The 16,787-nt window shown below is 53.2% G+C and overlaps 1 protein-coding gene across 18 annotated transcripts in view; it reads left to right on the forward strand.

The window, feature by feature from the left end:
- OTOF (otoferlin) overlaps positions 1-16,787 on the forward strand; it is a 105,044-nt gene that overhangs the window by 39,582 nt on the left and 48,675 nt on the right. For 6 of the 18 annotated variants that reach the window (XM_049819033.1, XM_049819034.1, XM_049819036.1 and 3 more), the window contains exons 5-10: positions 727-938; positions 4,126-4,212; positions 11,724-11,759; positions 13,747-13,782; positions 14,712-14,732; positions 15,640-15,687. In XM_049819033.1, the coding sequence (XP_049674990.1) occupies positions 727-938; positions 4,126-4,212; positions 11,724-11,759; positions 13,747-13,782; positions 14,712-14,732; positions 15,640-15,687 (440 nt within the window). Of the gene's footprint in view, positions 1-726; positions 939-4,125; positions 4,213-4,303; positions 4,438-4,601; positions 4,690-11,723; positions 11,760-13,746; positions 13,783-14,711; positions 14,733-15,639; positions 15,688-16,787 lie in introns of all 18 variants that reach the window. The other 12 variants (XM_049819045.1, XM_049819049.1, XM_049819047.1 and 9 more) reach the window with 7 other exon arrangements.

A 16,787-nucleotide genomic window follows, 5' to 3' on the forward strand; every position in this document is an offset into this window, starting at 1 on the left:
GGGTAGGTAAGTGGGGAATGACCATGTAGAAGAGGGAGAGGACCTTACTCTTACTGGGTTCATCCAGAAGAAGCTTTGGATGAAGCTTGGACAGACCCAGTACCAGTGCCAGGTCCCTTCCCATCCCTGAGCCCCAGCCAGGGTGGTCGTGGCCAGGCTGGGAGACCCCCTTCCCAAACCAGGATCCATCCAAACCTTCCCAGGGATGCCCATCCCTTGCCAAATCCTGCCCTGCCTGGGCATGGGATGGGGCCAGGCAGGAGCAAGGCACCATGCATCCGTGGGGCTTGGCAGCCCAGCACTTAACAGCAGGGCACAAATTCTTAACAAGGTGATGCACCACAGGGAAAAACCCACCACATGACATGGCTTCATCTGCTCGTGGTGCCTTCAGCTGCTTGAAGGGTTGGTCTGCTGTTCAGGGCTTTTTATATCTCTCGTATCTGATGTAGCTGGTCTGGGATGCACCAGCAACTCCAAGTGAATCAGATCCCTGAGCAGGAGGGAGGCTGCAGCACCATGCCCAAGTTGGGTTGGACCACCTCGTGAAGCCAAAGACCTGGACTCCATCTCATGCACTAGGAAAGAAGAGACTTTGGGGTCAGTAAGGCTCAGAGATCGAGCCAGCTGATACCACAGCTCTTCCTGCCTTTCAGATTTTGCAGGACTTTCCTTCCTCCCTATGCTGCCCTGGGGGGCTGATCCTGTCTTTCTTGTGTGTTGCAGACCAGCATCTCCATAGAGATCAGGTACCAGGCTCTGGATGGGACAGTGGGTGCGTGGAATGACAAGGAGTTCTTGGAGACCCCCAGCGTGCACTCAGAGGGGGATGGCAGGTACCCCTTAGAGACAGACAGCCTCCTCTCCGGCCACCGGCAGGGCTCAGACGTCTCTCCAGGCAAATCCAACCAGCAGTCTGCGGAGAGGAGCTTCAGAAGGTAATGTGAAGCTCAGCACTTGAAAGCTCAGCAGGGATGGGGAGGGCTTGACTTGTCATGAAAGGGCAGCATTGCCCCAGTGCTCCTCTAAGGTACATCACACCTCCTGGCCCTCAGAAGACCTATTACCACAGCTCAAGGTGAGGATGGGCTGTAAGCATCCACCCACCGGTACCAGCAGGTCCCACCACGCCAGCCTGGCACAGAGCTAAGTCTTCCAGCAAGCACTGAGGTTTGTGGCACACGGCCGATGATGGAGAGCAAATGCAATTAAGTACAGATTCAGAGAGGATTAAGGGTCTGGCTGTTGGTCTGGCCTCATATTGGATAGGATTAGAGCCATGTGTGGGGTGTAGAGCCATATGTGGGATCTTGCACCTCGATGGGGCTCGTGGTTCCCCCAGAACTGACCTGCAGGTGTGCCAAGGGGCGAGTGCAGCTGCAGCCAGGGGCAGGGAGAGGAGGGCATGTTGGCCACAAAACCATACCAGTGTGGATGCTTCTGGGGCAGAAGGTGACCGTGACAGTGCCTCTGACCTGTGTCTGCGTGCTGGAGGCCAGTACGGGTGTGCACATCCCATGGCAAGGCAGGTGCCACAGCAGAGGTTGGAGGAGAAACCATGGATGCTGTGGCACCGGTGGAGGGAATGAGCCCTGGCACGTCCCTTGGCACTCAGACGGGCACTTAGCTTCACCAAGACATTATCAAAGCTCCCTCCACGGCAGTCTGTCGAGGCTTCTGTACCTCACCAGGCTGAAATGAAATCCCATACCAAAGGCAGTGCCTGGGCAGGTGAGCCCCGTTTGGATTAGCTGAGGGACCCCTCACCCTGTGATGGCAGGGGGCACCTCCAGTTCTTCTAAGGGACGCTGTTACCAGCTTTCTATTCATTTAAGGGACCTTAGCATCACCCTTGTGTCTTTCTAAGCTCATGGGACCTAACACTGGATGAAAACAAGCCCAGGGACCATATTCGTGTCTTGTGACTCAAAGCTGCTGTAATGAGTTGCAAATCCAGCCTGGTGACTGGGATGGGTGGAGAGGGCTCAGGACTGGGGATGCTGCAGCTGGCTGTCCATTGGGATGAAGTGCAAGCTGGAACCAGTTCTGCCATAAGCTGTTGCTTATGGATGCTCAGGGCTCAGTCCTGGCTGGGAGGAACAGCCCCTTCGCCACCTCATATGCAGCCAGGAGGGCAAGGCATGGACGAACACTGCAGCCACAGCGATGCTGGGCCAGATTCAGCCCACCCCATCACAGGTGGTCTGAACCCCGTGCTCAAATCCTCACCCAGCTCATCAGACAACAGAGTTTTGCAAGTGTAAACCCACTTGTGTATAAATAAATTGGCTCCATAGGCTGCCAAGCCAGATTTTCAGGCAGCTTTACATAGTTATGTAGTTGTGTTGTCCACAGTAGTGACTTTGTTGGTCTCCACTCCGGTATTTCCTGAACCCATTGGCCTCTTCCAGTTGGAGGAGTGGAGACATCAAAGTCCTGAACTTGCTAAAAGTCTTGTGGAAAGAGATAAACTGGTAGAAGAGAGAGACCCTATAAGTGGGACAGGCAGAGGGTGCAGGCAGCCCAGGCAGAGCTGGGTCCTCACGTCACCCAGCCCTCTCCTGGGATGAGCACAGCCCCTGTCTGAGGGTTGCAAAGTGCTGGTGGATCGAAGAAGGACAGCCCTTGTGTTTCCAAATGCACATGGGAGCCCAGCCTGGAGGTGTGAATCCAAACATACCCCTAGGAATCGGCTGCTTTTTTAATACCGTTTACTTCTCAGGCGCCGCTGCAGCCATACATCCCCCATGCTGGGTTTATGCAATTGTGTCCTCAAGCAGCATTTGCTTTCTGTCTGGGTTTAGCACTTTATTGAGGCCATATAAGGGCAAAATTTCTTTCTCCCCATGGTGTGAGATTGAGGGACGATACCTCCAGTCGCTCGCATCACTCCTAGGCAGTTAATTAACCATGTGAATTGGGCTGAAACCTGTGGATTTTCAAGCAAATTGAAAGTGCAGATTCGTTTCCCGGCTCAGTGGACCGTGAGGTTCCTGAACAGGGAAGATGCTGAAGGATTTAAAAGGGGGATGGCAGGGCAGAGTACCAGGCACAGCCCGGCTTGCGGAGTGGGTTTCAGCCTGTCTGTCAGCCCCGTATGTCGGGAAATCAGCGTCCTGCCTGCGCCACGTGGGCTTTGGAGTCGCGGGCAGCATGATGTGAACATGACTTGAGATGTAATTAATGCTGCGTGGCTGATGCATCATCGCCTGCAGCAGGCAGTCGGATGAATCGAGGCTCTGGATTAGGTCTCCAGGGACTGTAACATAAGTCTAAGGTGACCAGCTCAGCTGGAGGGTGAGGACAGCCACATTTAGCCTGACAGATCCCACCCCGGGGCAGTTTTTAAGAGGAGATGTGTGGTTTGCTGAGCACCCCTGCCCCGGCGCACAGAGCTGCATCGTGGCTGAAGGCTGCCAAGGTGCGCTGGCTGCATGCAGACAGTGCCGAGCAGAAGGACTTTTTGAGGTTGGTTCGTACATCACTGGTGAAAAATCCTTCCTGTTGGAGAGCTGAAGTAAATGCAACAGTTGTTTATAAACAGGCAGCGGGGACATGTAGAGGTTAAATATCACTGTGGCATCTGCAAATGGTACCGTGGCACTGATCCTTGCACTGCCTTTCCCCACAGGTCAGCGTCTCTGAGCAGGGGGGAGAGTGGCTCCTGGTGGTCACAGCGTGGGGCAAGTCCCTTGATACTTGGCTTCAGTCTCTCCTTCAGATCTGTGATGCTTTAGAAAAAAATCCCTTTGGATATAGGGCTTAGGCTGAGCGATACACGACTTTCAAAGGAGGAGAGGGAGGAGCATTCCTCAGCAGACACGCCAAAAAAGCAAGGCATGCTGGTCCCGCTGTCCCAAATAAGCTTGCATGTGGACAATTCAACTAAAACTGGTTTCATCTGCTGCTTTTGTCCCAAGGAGCTTCCCCATGTCCTCTGATTTGGAGTCTTGTCCCACCGCAGATTATTCTGAGCGCAGGGGGCTGTCAGGCTCGGCTGTGCCTTGCTGCCCTGCACGCCCCTCTGCCAGCCCCAAGGGCTGTGGACATTAATGTCACCACCGCTATCATTAAAAATACCAGGGAGGGAAAGGGCTGATGTTTTCCGTGTCACCACCCTTGCAGGATGGAAGAGGACGAGATGTATTACCACAGTGAAGATGAACTTCTGGGAGAGGGGGACACCCTTAGCCAGGGATCCCTCAACACGAGGTAGGGAGTCAGTCAGCACCCACTCGTGCTGGTGGCAGTGGGGTTTGCAGTGCTGTGTTGCTACTGCCTTGTCCCTACGGATGTTCCACAGGCATTGCCCCAGGATTCCCATTTCTTGGCTGCAGGAGAGCTGGTGGGGAGAAATGATGGAGCAGCTGGAAAAGCATCCTTGGAATGGATGCTCCGGAGGTGTGCTGGGATCCAGGGAGGAGAAAGGGCCTTGGCGTGAGGCTGTAACTGGGGTACCGCCTCGCCTTCGAGGCGCCCTTCCTTCTCCAGGTCCCACCACACATCAGGCACCGCTGTCCCCGGCCCCAGAGACCAGCCATGTCCAGTGCATGGGGAGGAGCTCCTCGTGATGTGCATGAAGATCTGATTTCTGTTTGCAGTGGCTTTTCTTGCAGTGCAGTGCTGTAAGTTGTTGCCCACTGTGTGCCAGGAAGAGTTTGGAAGGAGCTACCGCAAAGAGAAGTCCAGGTAAAACCCAGGGGCCAACCCAACGCCTCTGAGAGCAGCTCGGCCAAAGGAAGGAGCATTCTGGGGAGGAATCCTCAATTCATGTGGGTCCAGTGATGGCAGAAAGCACATGAGGGTGGTGCTTCCTACACCCGGCGCTTCTGGGGAGCTCATTTCTCGTAACAGCTTCCCACGCAGCCTGTCGCCGAGTGCCTCAAGCTTCACTAGCATGAAGATACTGACTCTCCGTCATGGGAATTTATGGCCACGTAAATTACACTGGTAAACACCTCTGTCAAGTCTCATTAATTAGAGAGTGCCAGGCCAAGCATCTGAAGTGCCCGTAACCTTAATGAATTATTAGGACGGTCTCTGAGAAGGTTTTGGGTACCTAGCAGTGACCCGAATGATCCCCAGGAAGGTACAACAGCCATGGGCCAGTACCAAAGGGCAGATTAGGGATTGCCCATCCAAACCCTTTCTTTGAACGGGAAGCATGAGCGTGGGTGCGATGCGTGCCGGGCAGTTTGGCTTCCGATTGTGCCCTTGAACGTTTTACTCTGCAGTGTAGAGCTACGTGGCTGTAGCACATGCCCCGTGAGCAGGGCACCCCAGAAGCATGTCTGTTCCTGCACGTGCCCCAGGCTGTGGATGTCTCTGGGATGTCTGGGTGCCTGGAGATGGAGGGACAATCAAAATGCTCTGACAAGGGTGCTGGATGCCTGGGAGTCCCCCAAAAGCTCAAATGCCACTCGGGCCAAGCCCGGGTGTGGGAGCCATCACTCCGTGAGTTGGCTGGGGCATGGCTGTGCAATGCCTTCAGCTTCCTGCGGGTACCACGGCTCAGGGTGGGGACTGAGACGGGCAGCCCTGCTGTGCCGCGCCGACCTTTGGACCTGACCAGCCCAAGGAAGCCAAGTTCAGAGCCAAGCCCAGCTCCCACCTTGCCTTTGAGGGTTGGGTTTGGGATAAGCTGCTCATCTTTTTGGCACAGGGCAGCCAAAAATCAAATTTCTGCAAGGTGGCAGTGAGACATGTTGTAGGAATAAGGGGAGAGAAATCCCAGGTCTGACTGGGAAGGAGTTCAGCTCCCATCCCTGGAGATGCTTAAGTACAAGCTGGATGCACATCTGAGGAACAGCTTGGGCCGAACTGATCCCTCTTGGGGAAGAAGTTGGACTTGAAATCTTCTTGCCAGCCCCTTTGCCTGTAATTCTGTGTGTCTTCACAGTCTGTGTCCATCCTCTGTGTCCCCCTGGGGGGTCTTTGAATCCAAATGAAGGCAGTGGAAAGATCTCCCTGGATTTCTACAGGCTTTCTGTCAGTGTCGTCTCCATCACAAAGCTGTTTACCTCCTCCCCTGGCTCATTAGGGACATTATTTTGTTATTCAGCTGATTCCATCTCCTGAGGGGTTGCAGAAGGGGGGAAACAAACAGACCTTGAAATGGGAAAAGCAGCAGCAACAACAAGGAATATATAAATAGCGCTGGGCTTGCCAAGCACTTCTCAGCCATTCGCTTGCAGCCTAATAGAGGTACCAGCGATGCTGGCGAGACACATGCTGGAAACCTGTGCCGACAGTGGGGATTATATCAGAGTTATCTGGAGCCAGGCTCAGTCCCTGTGCTGTCAGGAGAAGACACACACCTTGGAGGGAAATACCATATTTGCTCTTGTAACTCCTCCATGCCCAGAGCAACGACTTCAGTTCATAGAATACATTTGCACAAGGTGAATTCTCTTGTTTTCTGGACAAAATCTCAGGAGAGGGAGTGAGATGGGGGAGAAACAAGTTCGTACGGGGTAAATCAATGGCCCAAATGGAAACACAGGTGAGGGTTGGGCTCTGAGAGAGTAAAAGGCAGAAAAAACTGCAAGTGCCATCACAATTCACTGTTTCAGTCAAAGAGGTGCCCAAATCCCTTGGCCCTGCTGGGCAGGGATTGAGGAATGGTCTCGGAGCGTCCCTGTGGCTGGATGCTGCAGAACAGAGAGATCAAGCAAGGTCCCTCTGCTGCCAGCATCCTCCATCACTCCCAGCACCCCTCTCCTGCCACCACCTCTGTTTGCCTGGCTAAGCCAACAGCCAGGTTAGGGCATGGATCCACCAGGCAAAAAGAGTCAAGCAGTAAATAAATACACACTCCAAGCTTTTATTTATGTCTTTTTCAAAACTGGATCGCTTCCAGTTCACAGTGGGACCACATGCTGACCACCAAAGGAGCTGGCTCCAAACCTTACACCACCTTTGCTGTTGATCCAGAGCCTGAAACTCACTGAACTTCTGCCTGGCCTCAGACTTTGCATTTTTGCACAGAAGCTCAGACCTGCGTGCAGGCAGATGTGGAGGTCTGGCCAGGTTACTAGCCAGGTTCGCCTCCCTGTGGTCACTTAGAGGTGGGGACGTCCTTATGGCCAGGGGCTGCCCAGGGAGGTATCCAGCACTCCAGGGAAAGCTGGTGGGGATGTTACAGCACTGAGCTGTTACGCAGCAGCGAGCAAGGGATGACAGATTTGTCTTCCCTTTGCCAGTCTGTGCTTTATCTCCCTCAGCAAAGCAAGACCTGAAAGCCCTGCCCCAGTGCGTGGTCCGCAGGGGCCACTCTGCCCTCAGTAGTAAGAACAAATCCTTCAGGGTTGGCCATTTACTCCCCATAAAGTCCCAGCAGGATTCCTGGCAAGAAAGTGCAGATGCAAAGCTCTTTTTGCTATTTTTCCTCCATGACAAGGAAAAGTACCCAAGGGCCTGGAGCACCTCCCCAGCTCCCTGCTAATGATTCAGGCAGAGACAAATACGACACCAAGAAATAAGACTGCAATCAATAGACCTGCAGGAAGCAGTTTGTTGGAGGCTGCTGCCTCACTGAAAATATTCTTCTTAAAACACAGCTATGCTTCCACATGGCTTGACCGTTGCCTGCTGATGGATCCCTTGGGAGCCTGGGCTCATCCTCTGGTTGTACGCATGGTGCTTTCATGCAGTGTCAGCATCATTACTGGCATTTAACTTTGCCAAGACCGTGAACCAGTTGGTATTGGCATAGTCCAGCTCCACCTCTGTTTTTTTTCCACCCCCTGGAACAGCTTTTAATTTTTGCCATCCAAATATGCGATGTCTTTTCTAAGCTACCTTCCCAGGCTCCCTCAAAGTTAAATGGAGAGCAGTGGGGCATCTTCACAGGCTGTTTGTCCCCCCCGTACCCAAGCTCAAGGCAAGTGGAGGATCCGCCATCCACTCTGCCTCTGCTTCACCAGTCAATGTGGGGGATCCTAGATGAGAGGTTTACTTTCCACCTAAAGTTTAAATGTCTCAAGGTTAGCGAGACAATTCCCACCTCAGAAGTGCCTGCAGACAGTCCAAGTTGGCATTGCAAGAACTGCTTTTATTATTCCACTAACTGGAACTGTAAGCTTGAGTATTTATTAAAGACAGGCCATTAGTCCCTTACTTCTGTTACACTTCAATGTTAGAGCTGTTACCAAATTAGCAAGGCTTTTAATTAGCTGAGTCTCACAGGGTGCTAATCATGATCTCTTTATGACACTTCTTCATATGGGGTCCAGAGAGAGCTCCTGCGCTCCTGACACTCCATGGACCAAATGAGTGGTGGGTGGAACGGATGGGTCCCTGTGGGCCATTGCGGCTGGAGCATGCTCCCCAGGCACAGCGTGGCCAGCTCCAGTTTTTTATGATAGCTCTAATTATTTCGACAGCTCTTGTTATTTTGGCAGCCAGGAGCAAGGACTCCTGGTGCTCTGCATTTGCCCTCCGGCAGAGGAGGTGGGCTGATGGGCTCCTCTAGACCTCATTGCTCTCTGCAGCTTCGTGAGGAGGGGACGTGGAGAGAGAGGTGCTGAGCTCTTCTCCCTGGGATCCAGGGACAGGACACCTGGGAATGGTTCAAAGCTGCATCAGGGAAGGTTCAGACTGGACATTAGGAAGCATTTCCTTACCAAGAGGGTGTTCAAAGCCTGGAACAGGCTTCCTGGAGAGGTGGTCGATGCCCCAAGCCAGTCAGTGCTTAAGAGGCATTTGGACAATGGCCTTAATAATATGTTTTAGCTTCTGGTCAGCCCTGAATTGGTCAGGCAGTTGGACCAGGTGATTATCGTAGGTCCCTTCCAACTGAAATAGTTCTGTTCTGTTCTATTCTTTTCTATTCTAGTCTAGTCTATTCTGCCTTTGGCTTGGCTGGGGCCAAGGGCTCTGTCTGCGTAGCAGGGCAGAAGACGAGAGCTGGACCTTGATCATCCATCCCCAGGATGCCCAGGCAGGACCACCCCCTGGTCGGTCTGGATGGGTCCTGGCTGGAAGGGAAGAGGTTCCCACTGGCAGGCCGGGGTCCGTGCTTGTGGGAGTCACAGATGAGTATGTGAATAAAAAGTTAGAGCGAGGGAGATGGCGGCAGTTGAGCAAACCTGTTTGAATGAGGCAGGTTTTTTCAGGCGTAACGGGGCTAGCTGTGTCCATGCAAGCATGCAGCAGGAAGGGGAAGATGCAGGAAATATTGGTACGCTCTGCCCCATCCCTGAGTGGCGGAGGGTTTAGCCGCCTGCCCCCCTCCCCAAATCTGCACTGGGATCGATCCCCTTACAGATTGCACCTCTGAAGGTGTTAATGGCATTTTACCATTGACCGTGTTTTCAGTGAGCTCCCCTGGTGCCAGGAGGATTTTGCATGGGAGGACACAATGCTCGGAGAAATGTCTGGGGCGCTGCGCAAAGCTGAGCCTGGCTTGGGCTGTAGCAAACCTGTGCTGGAATTTACTATGAATCAAACAAGGGAAAAAAAGATGTTCCACCTTCAGGCTTTTGAAAAGAATCGCTTTGATGTGAACCATCCTTTCGAATCAAAGAAAAGGACTCATTTTGTTTAAAATTTTTTTTGTTCATGTGAACAAAAATGTCCTGGCTCCTCTGGAAGGTCTTTACTTTTCCATCAGTTACAGATCCCAGACTCAAGACAAAATTGCACCAAAAGAATAAAAAGAAGAGAAAGCTTTGGTGTTGCCAGCTCTGCATTTCAAACCCAGGTTCCAGCGTGGCTCGGGAGGGCTCCCGCTAGACTCTCCTCTGGCCATCCTCATCCCCCCATCCCCTTCCCAGCGGCTGTGCCGAGAGCATCGCAGACCCGAGCATGCCCCAGGGTGTCCTTCCTCCAGTCCAAGGAACCCCCTGGACTCTCTGTCTTCCACAGAAGATGGACAGTTTGCACCAGGGCAGCTGGACCAGGGTGCAGACAGCTGGATCTGGGCTCAGGAGCAGGCAGAGGAGCGAGGGGGGGAAGGACAAGAGAACGGGGATTAACAAGGCATGGCCCCTTCTGTCCCTGAAGGTCCCAGGATCAGCCTAAGGGATCATGGGCCAAGTCAGTCTACAGCCCTGGGGACATGGAATCATAGAATCACAGAATGGTTTGAGTGGGAAAGGACCTGTCAAGGTCATCTAGTCCAACACCCCTACGATGGGCAGGGACATCTTCAACCAGATCAGGTTGCTCAGAGCCCCGTCCAACCTGACCTTGGATGGTTCCAGGGATGGGGCAGCGACCACCTCTCTGGGCAACCTGGGCCAGTGTCTCACCACCCTCAGCATAAAAAATCTCTTCCTTATATCTAGTCTGAATCTCCCCTCTTTTAGTTTAAAACCATTACCCCTTGTCCTGTCACTATATACCCTCCTAAAAAGTCTGTTCTGGGACATGGGGACCTGGTTTAACTCCCATATTTGCCAATGACCTTTCCTATGATCTCAGGCATCTTCCTTCCTTGCTCAGCCTTTCTTCCACCCCACTCCCGGCTTTGAGACCTGATGCTCTCCTTTTCCCCCTGGTCAGTCTGCTGGGACTCAGACACAGACATCCCTGAGATGGCTCAGCCCAGAGATCACGCAGCTTTGGCAGGTCTGCTAGCAGAGGTAGGGCCCTCTCCAGCCCCAGCAGAGCCAGCACGGTCCAGGGCAGCCCTGCCATCTTCCCATGGAGCAGAGCAGTGCCCCAGCACTGCAAACCTTCATCAAGGATTTTGGGGATTGTGCTCTAGGGCTTCACCTCATGCTGCCAGTACCAGGGGAACCAAGTGCATATGCATCAGCAAAGGGTCCGCACGCTGCATTCGATCCAGCTCCTGCAGAGCCCCACGGATGTCTCTGCACCAGGTTCCCACCATGCAGGTGACCAGCGCTAAGCAGATCAAAGCCCTACTAAAGCTGAAACCCAGCAGTAATTCCGTGCTGACCAGTTCGGACTGCTCATCTTTTCCCACGTGGGCTGCCTCTGTGTTCCTCATGGGGTTTGGGTGGCCGGGCAAGCTGGCAGCCAGTTGGAGATGAGACAAGGAGAAGGCAGCTGATACCAGTGAGGAGGAGGAAAGCCATTAGCACCCCAGCTGGAAAAGCCCCCAGCAAGATGGCCTCACACATCAAAGTGCACTAAAGCAACATGGTTTGGGGAGAAACAGCCTTAACTGCAGAGGCGCCACGCTGGGCTCTGGCTCCTACCCCTCAGGAGCAATCTGGTCCCTGTGAACGCAGCTCAGCACACAGGAGCAGCCGAGAAAGCAGGCTGTGTGCTGGGAACACGGGACTGGGGACAAAAAAGGGAAAAGCATCTGGTAATTCATCTTCCCTCCTTCCAGGCAGCCTCGCACAGGGTACGGCACCAACCCAACACAGTTTTTTCCAGCCTCAGCATCTTTTATTCACCCCAAGCAGAAAGGAAGAGGGGAGGAAGGAGGTTGGGGTGTAGGGAACCAGTTCACTTTCACCCTAGTGTGGAGCTTGGCCAGCCAAATAGCCACAGAAAACCAGTCTGGGTCATGCATGGACCCTGCAGGCGCAGACGGGAGTGGTGTGGGTGGCAGAGGGAGGATCAGCCCCGTGCAAGGTGGTTGTGTGTTTTCAGACATGCATGGAGTGGTTTGCTGTGTTGGTATGTTCTGAAGTTCTTCCTGTACTGAAGCACATCATCCTGTTTTTAAAAACACGGACACAGTGGAAGAACCTCTGCCTCATATCACAGTGGGTTTTTTTCCTCTCTCTCTGTAAATGCCCTAGCCTTGGAGACGATGCAGGAGAAGAGCAGCACACCAGGTAAATACCCACACCAGCCCTGCTCAGATGGTGGCCCCAAAATCCTGCCTCTGCAGCGCTGAGACACATTCAAATTCTTGCTCTCCAGAGAGCGCTTCCTTAAATCCAGGTTTAAATGTCAAAACTTGGAGGCCCAGATCTGTCAAGTCTAGACAGGCTAGGAGCCCGCTCGCCCCATGCAGCGTCCATTTGATGGAGCAAGCCCGGACACAGGCAGTAGCACCTTCCCGTCTCTTAGGTTGTTAGCATGGTTCCTGGCATGGCTTTGGCTCAATAGATGTCTGGGATAGTTTGTGATAGCACAATGAATGTGATATGACAGACCAGGGACCACCCCCAACAGGTAGCCTGGATGCCATTTGCAGAGGGAAGGGACTTTACCTGCGGGACACAAGCTCTGTCATGGCCAGAGAATGAGCCCTGGTCCATTTATTTTCCGTTTATTTACCAATATAGGCGTATCCTTAGATTTCCTCTGTGGCCAGTAGAGATGGGCACTTCCAGAGGTGGTCCAGGGAGAGCAGGGATCCCGCTGGACTGCCAAAATTTGGATGGGATACAGCTGTGTATGCCATGGCTCCTGGCCACCTTGAAACTGAGATCCCAGGAAGCATCACCCGATAGCTGTTGACCTTGAAATATTCATGGGCAGGACAGAGCTCTGCAGCCGAAAGCAATCTGGTCATGGTGAATTATTGATGCTGTCTTTTCTTGTGTGTACCACTGGATCCAAGACATGTCTGACTGGGTTCAATCCTCTGCCTGCCACTAATTATCCCCGTGGGTCATTTGCTCCAAAGCTGGGGTCATTGCCAAGCACTGGAGTTGAACGTGGTGATGAAAATACCCATGACAGGAGTCTGGGAGAGGCAAGACTCCCTGCTTCTGTCAGGCCTGGGCACCTCGCTGGTCAGCCTGTGCTGGTCAGTGGTGCAAACACGGTTGCTTAGTGCTATTGCTGCTCATGGTGGCTTTCCAGAGCTGCTGTGGCTATAGGGAGGTAGAAATTACATAGTGCTGTGAGGTGCATTCCAGCACCATCCTGCATGGTCCTAGGAAGCTCAGCAAGGTTCTCGCTATGATCCCAGTCTTCCTAGGTTGTGCCTATAGTCAAAGGAAAGAGGAATCTCCCAAGGGATGTTAACCCACATAGAATCTGACTCAGCCTTCGGATGTATGTCTCTCCATCCTCAGTTCTCGTGGAAGACCAGTGTGGACCCTTCATAACCTCCATGTCCAAGTAGATAAGGAGGGTCCAAAATTGCTAACTCAAGTGTGGCATTTGGACACACATCTTAGGGGTGTCACACACCAGACCAGTGCCTCCATCAGCATAACCAGGCAAGTCTGGAGTCCTTTTCATCCTGAGCAAAAAAAAAAGTGAAATGGTCTCCCAAAGTCTGTCAGTCCCTGTCAAGTTTCCCCCATCCTTTTTGCAACCCCTCCAACGTACCATTAAATTGCTAGAAAAAAATGCATCCTGAGGACTGTGAAAAGCAGGAAAAGGGCTAGGAAAAGGTGTTCAAAGCACTGGACTGGGTGCTGCTGTGAGTCCCAAGGCAGAGCCTCCAGCAGCTTGAGATATTTCCTGGAAGCTCTTAGCACCTGTGATCTAGATCGACCCCAAACTGTTCCAGTGTAGGAGATCTTCCAGACCGAGCAGGAGCAATGGGTGAAGCTGGCTGTGCCAGGGTGGTGACGGCTCTAGTGCCTTGTGCCAGAAGCGCAGATCCTGTCACCAGCCAGATTTTTCCTGGGGACAGTGCGAGCGGAGCACCCTGGGCTGGGTGCACACAGCTGAAGTTACCATCCGTCAGCTGTCTTGGAGTACCCTGTGGCAGGGAACTGTGGCTTAGACACACCACCACCCCTCCTTGGAAGGGATGTCCCTTGTCAATGTTTCCCTTGCTGCTGGTGGGCTGCTTCAAGAAGCCTGACACTGGTATTCTTTTTTTTTCTCTCTCTTTCTCTTTGGTGCCTCACTCAGGATTAAGTATAACGATGGATACAAGTCAGTAGCAAGGTACCAATATGTCATGACTGGCGGGATCTTGGCTTTTGTGGGGGGGTTGCTCTCATCTCAGCCCATCCCAGTCACCCCACATCCCACAAATATGTGACTGCCCAGGCGTAAATACGCCCAGGATTTGGGATACAGGCCAATGTGGTTTAAGCTCCAAATCTTCCTTAATTCAAATTAATTCCCGAATCTTAAGCCAGGAGAGCAGGGTATGTGGTCCAGATCTGGGTGAAACCAATGCTTCATGCATCAGCATCACAGCACTTCTCTGCAAGTGCAGGACAGCACACGGGAGTGTTCTGGAGCTGGAGCTGAAGCTGGAGCTTTCTGTGGGACCCAGCCACACCTGCAAACCTCCTCCGTGACACACTGCAAAAGAGAGGAGGGTCCTGTGGTCCCTTTACAGCCATATCCCACATAATATGATGATGATCACCCCATCTGTAGGGCAGGTGGACTCCCAAAGGCACCATCAGTAAGAATACATCTGTGTAAGTAAATTTATCTGGCATGGGTGAGTCCAGGGCAATGATCCCAGCCCCAGCACATCCCTCTAAGTCTGTTCTTCATTGCTGCTGCTCAGTATTTGGGGGAGGTAGAGAAGATGCAGAAGAAACCTGCAGAAGAGTGCTGTCCTGCCGCTGGCAAGCAGGACCTGGGAGGTTCTGCAAAGAGCTGTGGGACAATGGCTCCTCAGTACCTCGCCACGCAGTGCTGGCCGAGGCCAGAGTGAGACCTTGCCCACCGGTGCGCGTTGCCCTGAATGAACCTTCTCGGCATCAGCCCAGGAGGATCCTGCCGGGGGGTGGTGGCAGCCGTTAGCCCCTTCCCCTGGCCTGGCCGGCTCCCAGGGAGTGTGGGAGGGTATGTCTGTTTGGGTGGGTTTGTTTCTTCCTCACGTTCATCCTCCTGGCTGTGTCTCTTCCAAACAGCGAAGACCCTGAAGATGCCAGGTACTGGTCATGGTATCCCTGCTTCGCTCAGGCCCTTTGGGCATGCTGTGTGCATGTATGTGACATGCGTGTTGGCGTACCAATCCCTGCATGGCATTTGGACCCAGGGAAAGGTCCTAACTGCTTCCTGCCCTCCTCTTAATGCGGGGCAGGGCTTTCTTGTATTCACCCCATCTCCTCCTCCCCGAAGAGCAGGGCTTCTTTGTGTTCAGTCTGTTCTCTCCTATGCCCAGCAGGGACATGTTCCTTCTAGTCAGGGGCCTTCCAATTGAGCTTCAAGGATAATATTTGTCTGTCTGCCTAGCTATCCACCCAGCCGTTACCCATCCATCCATTCATCCCAACGCAGTTCTCACCATCCACCGATCTGTCCACCTGTCCATCAATCCATCTCAATACAGTCCTAAGCATCCATCCATCTTACTGCATTTCTTTCCATCCATCACTGCAATTCTCACCATCCATCTATCTATCCATCCATCCATCCCGGTACAGGTCTGTCTATCTGTCCATTCATGCCAGTGCCATTCCACCCATCCATCCATCCTACTGTGATGCTATCTGTCCATCCATCTATGCATAGCACCAGCCAGCCCAGTGCCATATGATTTATCCATCCACGCTCTTTTTCTGTCAGTTGTTCTATCTTGTTCATGCACTCTCCCTCCTCCCTCCTCATTCCAGCACCACCAGTACTGTCACTCTCTCTGTACCAGTTCCCTGGATGCCAGTGGGTGAGGAAGTCCTGATGCAGCAAGATCTCCCTCTGGCATGCTTGCGAATTGGGTTTGGTTGATTGCTTGGTGCATGTCGCTGATGGGGGCTTTGAGGGGAGAAGGTGGGCAAGGGTCTTTGCCACTGCAGCAGGTTGAATCGTGTCTGAATGAATTGCTCTTTGTGATTGCAGAGCTAAGGCTAAGGGGAAAGAGAAAAGACATCTCATGTTACCATTCAGGTACCCTGACTCCCCCGTCCCTGATTGTGCCCACGCTCACTTTCCAGCTCCAGCCCCTAGCCCTTCGCAGCAGTGTTACTGCATCCCCCTGAAACGGCTGCAGGGCAGGACCACAAGTTCTTCTGTGCTAGTGAGAATGCTTAAGACCCAGTCGCTTGAAGGCAGAAAATGAGAATTCTCTGGTGGTGCCGCTAATGGGAAATCTGTGCCCTTTTCAGGCACCCAGAGCCCAGACTGTGGCTGTCTGGAGTCAGTGAGGCAACTTTTGCCGTGCGGGTTGGAGTGGAGGTAAAGGAGGGGAGGAAGAAAGAGTAATCTGGTGTTAGCTGTTCCACCAGGCCCTTGGAGAAGAATCTCTGGATCTCTCATGTAGTGCAGTCAGCTTGTTCACCCAGGCACTGATGATCCAAGTGCCCAGGACCAGAAGCACCACGTGTTGCCGCATAGGGGAGCCAGGAGAGCAGAGAGTCGCAGGAGGAGGGAGACCCTCAGAGCAAGAGGGCAGCCACTGCTGTGTTCCTGCATCCCTCATCCAGCCCACATGCACACCAGTGAAATGAACAGGGGAAGGATGCAGGCTCAAGCACTGCCCAGTCCCACCCCCCTGAAAATATTGCTCCCCATCCCAGCATGGGGGAAGACCAGACAGTCTGGCACTCACTCCCAGGGCGGTTCGGAGGGGCACTGGTGGGGAGGGAGAGTTTCCCAGCCCTGCTGTGGCAGGGAAGGGTCTCGCACCAGTGAGCCACTCGGGGAGATGCAGGTGCTCATCCCTGCAGCGATGCAAAGGGCTTTGTTCAGGCCCAGATGAACCAGCGACACTGTGGGGTGAGACGGTGATGAACCATGGCTTTGCAGGGAGCTCAGACCACATCCACGAGCTGCAGGAAAAAGCACGGAGTGATTTAAATCCTCTCCCTGCACTGGGCAAGGGCACTGGGGCAGCTTTTACAATGCAGATGAACCAGCTGAGGTGCTGGCATCGGTGTTTGCTTGCTCCCGTGGCAAGCTCAGCTGGCAAGGGAATAATTTCTGCTGGTTTGCTCTCAGAGCAAGTGTCTGTGCAGGGAGAGAGCAGGACTGCTTGTTTCAGAAGCAGC

Source organism: Accipiter gentilis, chromosome 16 (genome assembly GCF_929443795.1).
Source record: "Accipiter gentilis chromosome 16, bAccGen1.1, whole genome shotgun sequence".
Classification (NCBI taxonomy): Eukaryota; Metazoa; Chordata; class Aves; order Accipitriformes; family Accipitridae; genus Astur; species Astur gentilis.